This window comes from Cupressus sempervirens, chromosome 3 (genome assembly GCF_028749045.1).
Source record: "Cupressus sempervirens isolate cs-2001-9-10 chromosome 3, ASM2874904v1, whole genome shotgun sequence".
Taxonomy (NCBI): domain Eukaryota; kingdom Viridiplantae; phylum Streptophyta; class Pinopsida; order Cupressales; family Cupressaceae; genus Cupressus; species Cupressus sempervirens.
This window is the reverse complement of record NC_143120.1, coordinates 182724350-182740343: the sequence shown is the minus strand read 5'-3', so window position 1 is coordinate 182740343 and position 15994 is coordinate 182724350. Positions and strand designations below refer to the sequence as shown.

General features: G+C 33.3%; 1 protein-coding gene across 1 annotated transcript in view; it reads left to right on the top strand.

The window, feature by feature from the left end:
- Positions 1 to 15784, top strand: part of LOC149565393 (uncharacterized) — a 36375-nt gene extending 20591 nt beyond the window's left edge. Inside the window, exons 2-8 of the mRNA XM_089818899.1 lie at positions 1118 to 1207; positions 14052 to 14162; positions 14390 to 14644; positions 14732 to 14792; positions 14920 to 14991; positions 15115 to 15230; positions 15467 to 15784. Coding sequence (XP_089675025.1) covers positions 1118 to 1207; positions 14052 to 14162; positions 14390 to 14644; positions 14732 to 14792; positions 14920 to 14991; positions 15115 to 15230; positions 15467 to 15563 — 802 coding nt within the window. The 3' untranslated portion in view covers positions 15564 to 15784. The remainder of the gene's footprint in view (positions 1 to 1117; positions 1208 to 14051; positions 14163 to 14389; positions 14645 to 14731; positions 14793 to 14919; positions 14992 to 15114; positions 15231 to 15466) is intronic.
- Positions 15785 to 15994: the final 210 nt, after the last annotated feature.

Here is a 15994-nt window from a genome sequence, read left to right as displayed (position 1 = left end):
ATGTATCAAGTATAGGGATCATGACTTTTGGTTCTAATGTGCATTCAAGAGAGCTCAATAAACTTGTCTGTAAAACGAGAGGATGTGAAGCATTCCAGAGAGGCTAATGAACTTGTTTGTAAAGAGAGATTGTGAAAAACACATCATAAAATAGTGAAGGCATTAAATGTTATAAAAATTAGTAAGTGCAGAAAATTACAGAGAAGAACGACAGCACATAACACAGATTTACATGGAAAAACCTGGTAAAAGTATACCAGGAAACACAGCAGGCAAATATTTTCCAGTATTATTTCTCAGGAATTTTTACAATTAAAACAATCTCCAAAATGTTATTCAAAAAATGACTTTGAGTAGCATATAACAACCGAGTTGGAGAGTTTTAATTGCAGACAACTTAGTACATTTAGTAAGTATGACTCACAACTACATGTGCAACACATGTCAAAATTACTATTTACAGTAAATCTCCAAACAAACTTACTATTTATATTAAACCTCATAAAAAAACTTGTTATTAATAGTAAATCTGAAGAAATTTTGTGCTTCCAGCAGGATGCCTAAAGGCAAGCGCCTAGCGGTGCACCAGAGGTAGACTCATCTTGAGTCAATCACAATTCGATGAGAATCCATGATGACTCGACCACATCTAGATGAGAATCCATGTTGACTTCTCATTCCAACATTAAGTTGATATAAATTGAACAAAAGCTGGTTGTTGGTTTGCTTCTAGAATTTAAAGTTCATTTTTTGTTATTATGGTAGTTGTTTTGAGGAGAGGAACACAACTTGCAGTGTCAGTTTTGATCTCTTTACCTACTTTGGTATTACAGACACTTCTTACCTTATAAACGAATAGTGAATCTCATTTTCAATCTTTACAGGGAATTTACAATACTACTTTAATATGTATTTGTACATATATGCCAGGCAAACTTCAAGCACAGTTTTAGTTCTCTGTCTAATTTTTGGCTTACTAACGCTCAATATTAAGCAATCTTTGTGACCTTTCTTTTATGGTCTGCATAGAATTGTTTTCAAGGTGTTTTGATCTGTATTCAATCTTTAATGTTAATTGTCTGAAGTTCTTCTCATACTTTTCCCCCCACTATTGCAGTTTTAAAGATGAGGAGGAGGAGGATGCAGAAATAGCCAAGCAACTAGCAAAAGCCATAAAAGTCTGTTTATCTGGAGTCCCCAGTACACAGTAAGTATCCCTTTCTATTTGCTGAAGAACTTGATAAGTTTTCTTATTAATCACATGTTAAGCCATCACTTTGAAATCAACTGCAAATTCTGGGACAAAAAAAAAAAAAAGGAGACGTCATGCTCATCTCAGAATACATAGCATTAAAGTACTAAGTAAATAACTGTAAGATTTTACCTGCTTGGTGTACCTTAAATTTTTTTAAATAGTAAAGTGCACTCCCTAGTTACTAATTTTTACTTTCAAATGTACTGCTTGAAATCCAAGGCCATTCAAGTGTATCTGACATTGGAAGCAAATATTCTACCTTGCTTCATTACTAAGATTTGTTCTCATTCCAGAAGACTGTTTACATTTTGCTTTCAATATGTAGTTGACACATGCAATGTCGAATCTCATATTGTCGAGGTCTTCCCATTAAGTTCTCTAAGGGTGTAGTGAGAATCGTTGCTATGTATTTGAGATTATTTTTAGCAACTGAACACTAAAAGAATATCAAATTCTGTAATCCTTGAGTGGGCCTGATGGTGGAGGCATATGTATTCTATATTGGAGGTCAGTAGTTTGAAAACCATAAACAGTGATGGACACAGTTGTAGACCTAGTTAACAATATTTTTGGTTAATGGGAAATCACTATTCTTTTGGATACCAAAAGTGATTTGTCAGGCACGATATTGGTGTTTCACTTGGCAGTGACCCAAAAAACTACAATTACCAAACATGATTATTTTGGGCAGATTAAATGCTTTTTTTCTCGTCCAATTTTTTACTTTTCCATTAATCCATGCTTTTAGTCCACCCAACTTCATTCCATCCCTAAAAAATCATGGTCTAAATTAGTCTGTGCCACAATGACTTGGGCTGTCCTCCATTCAAGATGTTTGTCTTCAGCAGCTCATCTTAGACTAAAAGTTAATAAAAATACAGACACAAGCAGTGAGCTATGTCCTCTTCGAATCAGTATTTGACCTCCCAATTTTTTTCCAAACCAAGATGGCCAGCTACATTCCAAAATAAGTGGGAGGTGCAAAGGCTCTGTGATGATTCTTTTTAGTCTGTGCGAACGTATTAGTGTTAGGCCGTGGACTTTGGTCACCTTTTAATATAATGAGGTAATCTTTGGGACTTGGATTTCCAATTTATCAATCCACTTTAATGGTTAATGGTTTAGTATTCAATAAATCTGTAAGATGTTTTGTAGGGATTGAGTTGATATAAAACAGAATCCAATGATTTACAATCATTCTTTTAGTGCTGTTTCATAAATTGTATTAATTTTAACACTTGTTTCAAAGGCCAATACCACTAAAATAATTGGCTTGAGCCAGAGGAGATGGATTCAGCTGAGAGAGATGCTGTTATTGAGACCAAGTCAGCTGAGATTTATGCTGTTATTTTGTTGGATTTGACTAAAGAAACAAGTGATAAGGCACTTGGCCTGGTATTGTTGTTGTGAGAAGGAAATAAGCAGGAGGACCCCATGTGTGAGAAGTGGTAAGTGCCTGATTGCCAGTTTGAAATAGTAATACTATTGATAAATGAGTAAATAGTAACCCAGTTTTTTGTTTCAATCTTTAGGAGGCTGCATCCCCAAATCAACATGGTTTGATACCCAGGTCAAAAGGTATGCCAAGACGTATCTGGCTACAAATCACTCACTTTCGGCCTCCAGTAGTTTAGCTTCAATGAAGAAAAAGTTGGATAGAAAATACTTACTAACTACTATAGCTTACAACTTTCATGTGCTCATTTGTATATTTGTCATGAGCCATGATTGACATATACACAATACAGAATATATTTTTAATACATATATGAGTTGTTCCAAATCGTACATTGCTTTGAATATATAACTAAATTCTTGATATGAACTCATATATTAGCAAATAATATATGTTATTAAATAAATTATACAAATAAAAATGTTAAGTACAATCATATTATAATTATATTTAGTAAACAACTGTCTAAATAATTAATATTTATGATCAAATGACATGTTATTCATAAAATAATCACAATTGATAAATTAATTATATATTATATTAAATATATTACATAAAAAGCTTTATAAATATCTACACCATAATCAGCGACGTGTTTAAGGGATCAACCAGCACCAGACTAATGTTAAACCAAACTTGGTATTGTCTGGTAACGATTTCATAATACCCAGGGACATGTCCATTCGGTGGAGGAGATATTGAAGTGTATTGGTATCATACAAGGGGGCAGGGGGAATACAATCAGGAAAGAAATCCAGTCAGCTTAGAAGGTATATAGGTGGTGCTGATAAATATCATAGTTAGCAGAAATAGTAAATCTCTTCAGTGGAAGTACTTCACCAGCCACGTTAGGCAAGAAGACTGAAAATTCTCTTGCACCTTGGGTTGTGCGTACTCCTATGAATTTAGAAATATATTACATTGGTGATAATTTACTTTGAAGATATACACATATAAAAAGGAAATGATCAGAGATATAAATATATATAAATAACAGTACAGTCAGATATATACATACACACATATTACTATATATGTGATTTCACCATGACTAATATATATATATATATATATATATATATATATAGATCAGAGATTGGGATTATATGGAAGGATGTTAACAATAATAAAACCAGAATTTTTATATATAATACAAGGGATAAAAGCCTGTTTGTCCCTTATATTATATATAAAAATTCTGGTTATATTATTGTTAACATCCTTACATATAATCTCAATCTCTGATATATATATATATATATATAAGGAAATGATGAGAGATATAAATAACAGTATATATATATATATAATTTCACCGTGACTAATATATATAAACATATATTACTCAGAGATTGTGATTATATGTAAGTATGTTAATAATAATAAAATCAGAATATTTATATATAATATAAGGGATAAACAACCTTATATAGTCTATCATATATATATATATAATATAAGGGATAAACAACCTTATATAGTCTATATATATATATATATATATATATATATATATATATATATATATATATATAAGGAAATGATGAGAGATATAAATAACAGTATATATATATATAATTTCACCGTGGCTAATATATATAAACATATATTACTCAGAGATTGTGATTATATGTATGTTAATAATAATAAAATCAGAATATTTATATATAATATAAGGGATAAACAACCTTATATAGTCTATCATATATATAATATGTTATTAAATCTGATGGAACAGAGAAATAAGTGATTTCTGCTAATGTTTTAAGAAGAAATAAAGAACAGAACTAGTTGATTGTGACCATAGTTCTGCAGCAGCAAATCAATAAACAAACACTGGTATCAGGTATGCTACAGCATCCTGTAATTTCTAATGAATTATTAGCTACCATTGATAAGGAATATAAATGAGTATTCAGACATATGTATAAAACGGTAAACCATATTCAGTCTTATTACTATTTTGCTTGAGAAGAAAGAGGCTATAATGTTTCCAAGGAGGGGCTTGTTTAAATCCAATCAATAGTATCATTCCCAAGACAGGGTGGGGATCAGTGTCCTGGAAGCCTCGATGGCAAGTCCCAAAATAGGATACCAGCTTGGACCTGTAAACTTTGAGGGAGCCTATTGTAATTGGTCTCTAGGCACTTTGCTTACATGCCTAATCCTTCATCAAATTGTAATTGGTCTCTAGGTCAGAATGGATGTTAAAATATAGATAGATAACTTAATCTAATTAGATGAATAAATAATTCTCTTTAATTTGAATGTCTTAGACTGAATCATTATATCTTTATCCATTTAGCTTAAGATACATATATTTAAATTGAGTTAATGAAGTCTGCTGTCATGCCCAAAATTCGAGCAAAAACACACCGATTTTTTTTAAAAAAAAGGGTTAAAGTAGGTTAACTGAACACATAACTGAAATGAGTTGCAACTACATTGATAAACTAATTGTATGTTTACATTGTACAAGTTGAAAGTTTGAGTTGAATGTTTAAGAGATTTCTGTTAATGTTTCAGTTTTCTATTGTTGAAGTTCACTAGCTACATGTTCCAGTTTGATGTCCTAGGTTTTCAAAACCGTTACCTAGTTTACAGTTGACTAAAATCATGTTTATGTTATAATGCACCAAGGGGTCACTTATAGGGCCTATCGTTTATCCATGCTCCAATTGAATTTATAAATACATGGTACATAATTTATATTTCAACTCGTGTATCAAAATATTATTTATATTATTATTAAATTTCGTTCAAAATATACACATTTCATAATTAATTAACTATATAATACATATATTAAATTATATTCATTAGACAAATGATTACAGGGGACACTGCAATATTATATAGAACACGCAGAAACAATCTTCTTTAAAATGAGAAACAAGAATCTGATGTCCAGAGCAACACTGTTAGAACTCTCAATTAATGCAGGCTGTCTAACAAACACATGAGCAAGAGCAGAAACTGCGGTCTGCAAGTGAAAAGGAAAGGTGATTTGATGGCACTATCAGTTCAATGCATCAGATTCAAAAGTATCACACTATGTGCCACTACAACAGACTGTGTTGAAAGTAACCTTGATTAATCGTACACAGTTGGAATCTGAATATGTTTAGATTGGAAGGTTTTGTTGTCTTCTGTTGCAAAAATTGTTAGAGGCATGGTGAAAACGGATAACACTAGTGTTGTGTGAAAATCCTATAGCAAAGGAGAAGGTATGTGACACTGTTTATTACAACACATGACTAATTTTGCAGCTTCTAAGCTAGAATCTGTCATTTATTTATTTCAGTTTATGAGATAGCGATGTAGTTTAGGAGAGCAAATTAACAATAGAATATAGTTTCCTCCTGATGTCTTCTTACTCTTTTGAGTGAAGTCATCATAATACGAAAAACTGAGTAAGGAATAAATTGTAGTCAACCAGTCACAGATACCATGGGAAATTCATTGGTTTTACTCTATACAAGTACAGTTATTTCTAAGTGACTTCAACTGTACATTCTTTAGAAGAATTTCCTTGTAATTGTTTTGAAATCACTTGAATTATACATTCTTTAGAAGAATTCCCTTTTAAAAAAGAAAGCAAGGTTTCCTTGGCAAATATACTCGGAATTGTTAAGAACTGAATGAACAGAGAAAATGGAAAATTTGCATTAACAATGAATTCTTAAATAGAGTTTACAGACACTAATTATAGCTTAGTTTCAAGAATAGACTGAGAAAAATTAAAAGGAAAGCATAAATGACCGTTAACTAGAACTCGCTAAATTTAGTGAGATACTAAAAATATTAAAATATTCTAATAAAACCGTATGTAATTCAAACCAAGGACTTTGATACAAACTGGGATATGTGCCTTAATCCATTACAATTCAGGGTGGGTTTTTAAATCCTTTTCTTAAAGATATTGATATGAAAAAAATCATCTTGTGGCAAGTACATCAATACTATGTGTGAGTAAAAGTGGATTTGCTCCAGGAAGATCTATTTTTGAAGGAGTGGTAATTGCTCATGAAATGATCCATTCAATAAGAACAAACTCACTCAGCAAAATGATGGTGAAACTGGATATAAGAAGAGCCTATGATGAGGTAAATAAAGAATTTATGTTCAAAGTTTAAAAAAAATTTGATTGCAATGAGGAATGGATAAAGTGGGTGAAGGGATGCCTAAGCTCTGTCAGATTCTCTGTTTTGGTAAACGGAAGCCCCCAAGGGTTTTTTGAATTAGATAAAGGTATTAGGCAAGGGGACCCTTTATCCCCTTTCCTCTTTATAATTCTGGCAAAAGTTTTGGGGAGACTGATCAGAGAAAAAAGAGTGCGTGGGTTTTGGAAACGGGTAAAAGTGGCTAGGGGTGTAGACCCAATTTCACATTGCAATTTGTGGATGACCCTTTTTTAATTGGAGAAGCTTCAGAGCAGGAAGCAAGACTCATGAAAAAGACTCTGGAAATCTATGGGAAAGTTTCAGGGCAAAAGATTAACTGGACAAAGTCTGAAATTTTTTCTCTGACACTCCTTTCAATAAAATAATAGCAATTGGTAGAGTTCTGAATATTAAACAAGGATGTTTGCCAAGTAGGTATTTGGGGATCCCTTTATTTCAAGGGAGAAATAGAAGTGAAGTGTGGAAAGGTCTGGCTGAAAAATATTTCAGGAAAATGGATGGATGGAAGGGAAAATGGCTGTCTTCAGCAGGCAGAATTTTGATGCTAAAATCAGTTGTTTCAGCAGTGCCTATTTTCTCAATGATGTGCGTAAAAATCCCGAGGAAGGTGATTAATAGTGTGGAAAAGTAGATGAGGGAATTCTTTTGAAGTGGTGTGGGAGAGGATAAAAAATGGCCATTGCTTAAGTGGGAGAAAATTTGCAGACCAAAAAAGTTTGGAGTAGGAATTCGAGATTGGAACATTATGAACATTGCCCTAGGTGCTAAGATGGTTTGGCAAATGTCAAATGATGGGGATCAAATGTGGATTAAGATCCTAAAAGCCAAATATTTAGATTCAAATGAAAACATAAGGATTTTAACAATTCAAAATCCAATAAGAGGTTCATTAATCTGGAACTTTATTTTATTGTGCAGGCATGTCATAACAGACCATATTTCATGGGTCATAGGGGATGGTAATCGTGCAAAGTTTTGGGAGGACCCTTGGAATGGTTATAAATCTCTAGAGGAAGAGGGTGTGGATAGAGAGCTAAAACAGAAACACTATGATTTATGGGGAAAGAATGTTAAAAAATATGTTGTGGAAAAAGAGGGAATAAATGTTAAAGAATGGCTGTGGAAAGATTGGAGAGTTGATAGTCTCTCTGAAGGACAACAGCAATCTTCGAAGGAGATTTTCAATAGAAGAAAAGTGTGCATCATTAATTGAGAAGATAGGATAAGTTGGTGTGTGGCAGCATCTGGTAAGTTTTTAGTTAAACTTGGTTATGAAATAATTGATAATAATGAGGAAGTGTCTTTTGAAGGTGGGAATTTATGCTAGAAGAAAGAAATACTTCCAAAAGTGGGAACATTCTCATGGCTAGCAATACAAGGCAAAATCCTAACAAGGGATAGAAGAAGGAAATTTGGTTTGTAGGGTCCTACAAAATGTGTAATGTGTGGAAAAGAGGAGGAAAGTGCTGATCATCTACTTTTGAATTGTGACTTTGCAGCTAAATGCTGGAGTCATCTTCAAGGAAAATTGGGGTGGTTTGGACCATGGAGCCCATCTCTCAAGGGGTTCTTTACCTCGTGGCCAAGAATGAGGAGGAGAAATATGTTGGAATGTGTATGGTGGGTGAGTCTATCAATTGTCATCTGGGAAGTATGGAAAGAGAGGAACAGGAGGATTTTCCAGAAGTGTTAGAGACAATTGACCAGCTAATAAAAAGGATCGGTCATTCAATAGAAGTTGTAAGTGTTGCAGTGTTTGGGAAGAATTTATCAAAATGTGTGTTTATGAGTTATGATAGACCTATTCAGAAAGAATGGCTTGGAATTAAAATGGGGGTAGTAGGAGCAACGAGGAAGTTTGTTTCTAAGGCAAATAAGAGGAAATGTGCAAAGTGTGAAGCTCTAGCAAAAGGTTGGATTGAAGTAAATTTTGATTGAGCGTTGAAGTGAAACCCTGGAAAATCAGGTGCGGGATGTATTACCAGGGATGTGACACTGGCTTATGGCACAGTAAGATCACCGGATGGAACAAACAATGAAGCAGAGTTTAAGGCTGCACTTCTGGCAATAAAATGTGCGAAAAAGGTAGGTGGAGGTAAAGTGATTTTAGAGGGTGACTCAATGGTTGTAGTGCAAGTCATAAGAAACAACTCGATTGTAGCATGGCACTTAGGTAAATTGTAGGTGTGGTAAATGAAGAGTTAAATGCTTTGGAGGGGTTTCAAATTTGTCATGTCTACAGAGAAGATAACAGAGAAGCGAACACCCTCTCAAAATGGGCGGTAGGTTTTGAGGAGGAAGGAATGTTAAGTTTCAAACATTGTAGCTATTGGGAGGGAATAGGTGAAATTGAATAATGCTTTTAGAAGTTAGTGTGTTATGTGATAATGTGTGAACATAAGGAGAATGAGGTCAAAAAGGACTGTCAGTAAAAGCAAAAAGAGCAAGATTTGGGAGATTTGTAATAAATGAACTCATAATGAAAGGACGCACAAACAAGAAAAAAACATGATTAACTAGAGTGGCATCGGAAAGATTTACAAGAAAGGAAACCATCGACAGGCTTTAAACAGAAGAGTTAAAAAGGCCTTTTTCAACATTCTAAATAGTAAATTAAAAGAGTGCTGAAAGTGACAGAATAGATAGAGAGGATGGAAGCTACCTTTACTTTTAAAGCAAATAGGCAGTAGAAAGCTCTGTTTGGCCCGGTTCAAAATATGAGGTTGAAACTGCTGCTAAAGTGCCCAATGCAAGGTGTTATAGTAGTGAAGGAAATGGTGGGGGAGTTGTTCAAAACTCTTCCCACCACTGGAAAATCAACATTGACATAACGGCAATGGTGATGGCTTGGGGCTTGGAGTTGGCTTTACCTGTGGAGGAGGTCGAATGGGTAATGAAGATGCTATTCCTGGTTGACTTGATTGTGGGGATTGATTCCTTGCTGGAATGGGCGTGGCTAGGAAAGAGTTTTGACTATAGTGAATGCTTTGAGAATATAGAGGAGGGCAGAAAACGGGGGAAATTTGGGTTTGTGTGGTGGCCAACAAGGGTTGACAAAGACGCTTATAGGGCCAAGATCAAAGGGGGGCATGGGCCAAGCTGGTGGAGGAAATTGGTAATTTTAATGAAGTGAAGGGAAGAAAGGTGTTGGGCTTCCTTATTGCCCATCTGAAGCAGCGGAGAAGTGCGGGGAATAGGAAAAACCGAAGGATGGTGCGTGTCAAACTCCCAGTAAGGGTGGAGGATTGAAAGGTGGTAGTGGTGTTCAGAGGAGGTGAAATTTTGTTTGGTTCAGTTTTTGGTCTTCACAAGCCTGTAAATAGTGATAAGCAAATTTATAAAGGGCACGCAATAAACAAAATCCCTGCAGCATAGTTTTGGGAGTTTCTTGAGTGGGTAGTTTTTTTGGGCGATGCAAAACAAGTTTGGGCAGGATGGGAAAAATTAAGTTGTTTTGCATAGAGGTGGAAGGTGTGAAAATTGACAGAAATGCAGTGTAGCATCTTGGAAAATGAAGAAATTTGTGTGAGTTGCAGATGGCAGAAGCGGGGAAGAAATAGATGGACAGCTGGCTTAAAGGTTTAAAGACCTTTGTTTTTGTAAAGTTCAACTGAAATGGTGAACAATGTAATTGATATTGTGGATATAGTGATAAATGTTGTAAAAAGCGTTAGAAGGTTTAGATAGGAGAAGTTTTAGTGTTATGTATAAGGAATTTAAGGCCAAGTTTGGAGCCTTTTTTGAACTGATGTAAAAACTCTTATATTAATAAAATTAAAAATTATTATCAACCAAAAAAAAAGCTGTGTGTGGGTGTGTATTGGTACATTAACAATGAACTCTTAAATAGAGTTTACAGATGCTAATCATAGTTTAGTTTAAAGATAGTCTTAACTGAGAAAAACTAAAAGAAAAGCCTGGCTAGAGTTAGCTAAGCTAACTTGAACTAGCTAAATATACCAAGATACTAAAAATATATATATATTTTTATTATGAGTAATTCAAGTTAAGGACTGATACAACCTGGGGTATGTGCCTTAATCCATTACAATTCAGGGTAGGTTTTTAAATCCTTTTCTTAAAGATATTGATAGAAAAAAAAAATCTTGTGGCAAGTACATCCATGCTATATGTGGGCATCTATATTATAACTTAACAGCAGATGATGCTCTGGTATATTCGATGGTGTGTAAAGTTCTCCATTTGGAGGCTGTCCTTTGTATGGTGTAGCCCATGCCCCATTGCACTGCAGGACATACATATCTTATGAGAAACTAAATCTTCCGATGAAGAACACCAATCTCCTACAGGCTGCTGATTGAATTGCAATAAGGATCTGAGATATGAGCAATGGATGCATTGCAACTCATCTTTGCAAACACCCAATGCTGGAACTAATGGCAGGTTGTGATAGTCAATAGAACCTCACGACTCCATACAACTCCATGCAATGCGAAGACTCCATACAACTCCATGCAATGCGAAGATTATTAATCTGCCTTTAACTAACAAGTTAACTAATTTCCTTTCAGAACATTGTTTCTGTCTCATATAAGTGCGGAACATCTGGAAAAAGGAAACTATATTCCATTCAAGAGTCACGAACTGACTGCCATATACATGCCACAGAATAGCCTTCTCATGAATCACAGGATGGGAAAAAGTGCTAACTTCATATTATAAATTATCCAGTATGTGTAAGGGAATTGGCTATAGCCTACTCAGAAGATGAGACCTGTGCTTATATGGCACTACACAGGGTTAAAGGTTCGTCTATTTTGCTTAGATGGTCCTAGTCAAATCTGCCATACACCAATTTCATTGCCCATTGATAAATCACCCTTTCCAATAGTATTTGATTCCCAAATGAAAATGGGATGCAAGCTTCTGAGAATACTCTTAGGTTTTACTATTTATTGGCCACTTCCTGTGTGTTAAATAAGGTAATGACTGCAATATTTACCAGGCCCATGGAAAATAATGGAACAATGCCCGATAATGATATGCCAAGAAAAGAAGGGTCAAAAGGTCTAATTCTCCTGCTAAAATTATAGTTGCCAATTCTTCAGATTAGATCTTTGGTTTGAATCTTGGTGGCCAAAATACCCGTTGCACGCTATCCGCTGCTATGTTATGTAGTTGCCGAAAATGGAATTATATGCGAGATGTAAGAAAAATTGTGTTATGTTCTTACAAAAATTCTTTCTTTTTAGGCTGCTCTGTATTCATGTATCTCCCTTTGATTTCATATTACTTAATTGTTGACTGTAAAAACACTGCAATGAAGTATAAAATCCCCTCAGATTCCCCTTCAATGTTGTCTCTGCTCTCCACATATGAGGGTTGGGAAAAGATCGATCTCTAAAAGGTCGTAGGGTCTTATGGTTTAGGGGAAAATCCCCAGCAGCCACCTTGGCTAACTTTGCACCCTTAGAACTCCTAAATCCTAAGTCGGATTTTGCCATTTTTTTCAATGTACTCTGTAGGTGAGTGAAGAGCTTAAAGCATTTCAGCTTTTGGGTATTCACGGATCTCTTTGTAGGGATCATAAAGTGCAAAGTCCAAAAGTGCCATTTCAAAACGTACGCCTGGAACCGCTATGTTCATGCACCAGTAGTCGCCCAGTCAAAAAACACCAATACCTATGGTCAATCACCAACCAAAAAAACTAAAATATGAGTGACTATTAGTACATGTGCGATCAACTATTGGTACATATGTTTTCATTTTTCGGGGCTCTTGTAGTGGTAATTGGTAGTATCTATATGAACCGCTATGTTCATGCACCAATAGTCGCTCATTCAAAAAACACTAATACCTATGGTAAATCACCAACCAAAAGAGCTAAAATATGAGTGACTATTAGTACATGTGTGATCATTGGTCGACTATTGGTACATGTGTTTTCATTTTTGGGGCTCTTTTAGTTGTAATTGGCAGTATCTAATATAAAACTATCAGGGTTATTGGACCCTAGTTTTCCATTGGATTATATTTTATTATATTACATAAAATATCTTTGATGGAACCTTAGATTTTAATTTTTATTATATGATATTACATACCTTGATTTTTATAATATTTTTATTATATATATTGTTTTTGATATATTGAATCTATTTATATATTTCCAATTATTATAATATTGTTGATTTATATTTGTTTAATTTATTATATAATTATACAATTAATAATATATATTATGCTAATAGAAAAGTAGATTATTATTTAATATATTATATTAATGTTATTTATTATTTATTTATTTAGCCAATAAGCTATTTGTGGGAACTTTGTTAATTATTTATCAGCGAATTTTTTTAATCTCACTCCACTTTTAACTCTTGTTAAATTGATATTATTAGTTATCTCCACTTTTAACTATTGCTTTTTTAAAAATTATTTAAAAAAATAGTTAGTTGTGATTTAAAATTTTGATTTTTAAAATTGATTTAGATTTTGGTTTTTAAATTATTTTATTTTATTTTTTATATTAGTTTAGTTTTTTTTTTATATTGTTTTTCAGTTTCTATAATTTATTTAGTCAATAGAATATTTGTTAGGAGACGTTGCTAGTTTTTCATATTATTTTTTAATATTTCTCTCATTAATTTTTCATAATAGAATTTTTATGGGATTTTTTAAAATGATTTTTTTTCATATTTGATATTATGAACTTAAATAAATAATATTTATTAATCTATTTAAAGATTTTAATAAATGTTATGTTATTTAAATTGACTTTATAATATTTGTACGTTATTTTTTCATATTATTTTTTCGTATTTCTCTTATTAATCTTTCATAATAGATTTTTTGATGGTTTTTTTAAATTATCTTTTTAATATTTGATAAATTGAATTTCAATAAATAATATCTATTAATCTATTTTTAATAAATATTATGTATCGAATTGAAAATCATTAATAATTTAATTCGCTATTATATTTTAAAAAATAATTTTATTATCGATCGACTTATTGTCTAGCATACTTACGTCTGGATTATTATTTTTCATTAATTGTTTCCGTGGTAAAGAGGCTTAAATTGGGAAGATGACAGGGTGACGTTTTGAGCCTTGTTTATTCAGTCAGGCTACTTTTTATTTTCTGACCTAACCAGTAGATTTGTTTTGTTTCCTGTTTCTCTGAAGGAACACGTCACATGGAAAGCACTCGGGTGGCATTGTAGCTGCATTCAAGGTTAAGGGATCCGATCCGGTGGATGAAAATGCTACGCACTTAAAAATCCTTAAAGACAAATGGTAGAGCCTTATATTTTGTGCTTAAATTTTAATGATGGTTATCATTGCAAAGTAGGCAAGTTTACCATAGCTCTTAAGAAGGCATCAATAAAATAATATAAATACCATCTTAGAAATTTTTTTTTTTCTTTCATTTTATAGATTGATCTACTGATTTATGTTTGTATGCCAAAAAAAAAAAAATATAAAAATAGCATTCTAGTAATTTTTGTTTTATATGTTTTCAGTCTATCAATGAAAGGATCAGAACAAAAATCATGGACACCTGAAATGCATTTCAATTCATCTAAAACAAAAAGCAAGTGCGATTCAGAGAAAATTACTAATAAGTCAGGACAGGGACTCGATAAGAATTTGAAAGAAGCATCGACATGGAATATTGAAAAGCAGCTCCAAGATGGACTTCTAGTTCCACCGACGAATCCGAAAAAACTAAACAAGTTGATCCGGAAGCAAGTCAAAGACACATTAGGCACTAAATGGTAATTTGATTAAGTGTTTAGGGCAAATAGATGTGCTATTCTGATTGATTCGGGTTATTGATAAAAATGACAAATTTGCACCAATAGGTTCGACATGCCAGCACAGGTTATCACCCCTGAATTGAAGAAGGATCTTCAACTATTGAAGGTAGCTATTAACATGCAATGAATGATTAATTTGTTATATTATTTTGAAATGGAAACTAATTGCTTATAACTGTGTGGTTGCGATCTTGGATACTGATTGTTTCCTTGTTTTTTATTAATTATGACAGTTGAGAAATGTTGTGGATCCTAAAAGACATTACAAGGCGGATGATTCCAAAGGCCTTCCTAAGTATTTCCAGGCAAGTAATGATACCTTGTATGGCTGTATATACCATTTTCATTTTGCAGTATGCTTTTGTCGTTCTTCCTGTGGCAGTTGGTGGATTTTTAAAATTTTTTCCCCATGATTTGGCGTTCTTCAGGTGGGGACTGTCATAGAACATGCTACAGAATTCTATTCGGGAAGGCTGACAAAGAAAGAGCAGAAGCCGACTATTGCAGATGAACTGCTTTCTAACCCTGATCTTAGTCGATACAGGTGATGCTGATCAATTATTAATTTCGTTTTTTCTTTTAATACCAGCCCTTGAGAATGATTACAATTTCTTGCTTAATCAAAGATTTTATGTTTCATGTGAAAGTTTAGGCCCTTAGGGAGTAGTGTTTTTCTCAAAACCAGTGCAGTTTTTCTGATTTACTCGAGTATGGGATTATATGGGCCCTTCAAAGTGTTCTGTGTCCTGATTGTTTTTAAACGATCTAATTTTCTTACAGAAAACGCAAGCATGCTGAGGAGTTTGAAAAACATAAAAACACTGTTTCTAGAAAAGGTCGGAAGCTGAAAAAGCATTCTCATAAGCATGGAAGATGATTTTGTCCATTGTTAATTTCAAAATAAGGTGTTCGTTTTGAGTTTACCTTATACCAAAGAATATGTATCCTATTGTTATGGGTATGTAAAGGTTTAATATGCTATTAGATCCGTTTCGTAGCAACAATTTTGGTGATACGAAGTACATATTGAGTCTTGAAATTCTGGAAACAATAATGTATGGGAGAGTAGAGGGAATAAAACATTCACCTTATCGGCAATCTCAACACCAACTTACACATGGTCTCAATTCTACGTTTCAGTATTAATTTGTCAAAAATTTAAAAACAAGATTTCAATTCTAATCTTTACTTGAAGGTAGAAGAATGAGCTGAGAATGATCAATATTCCAAATTTGCTCAAGTAGCATTTGTTTTAATATGAGTAGTAGAGATCATGAATTTGTTGCTTTCAATTTCTATAAGCATTTA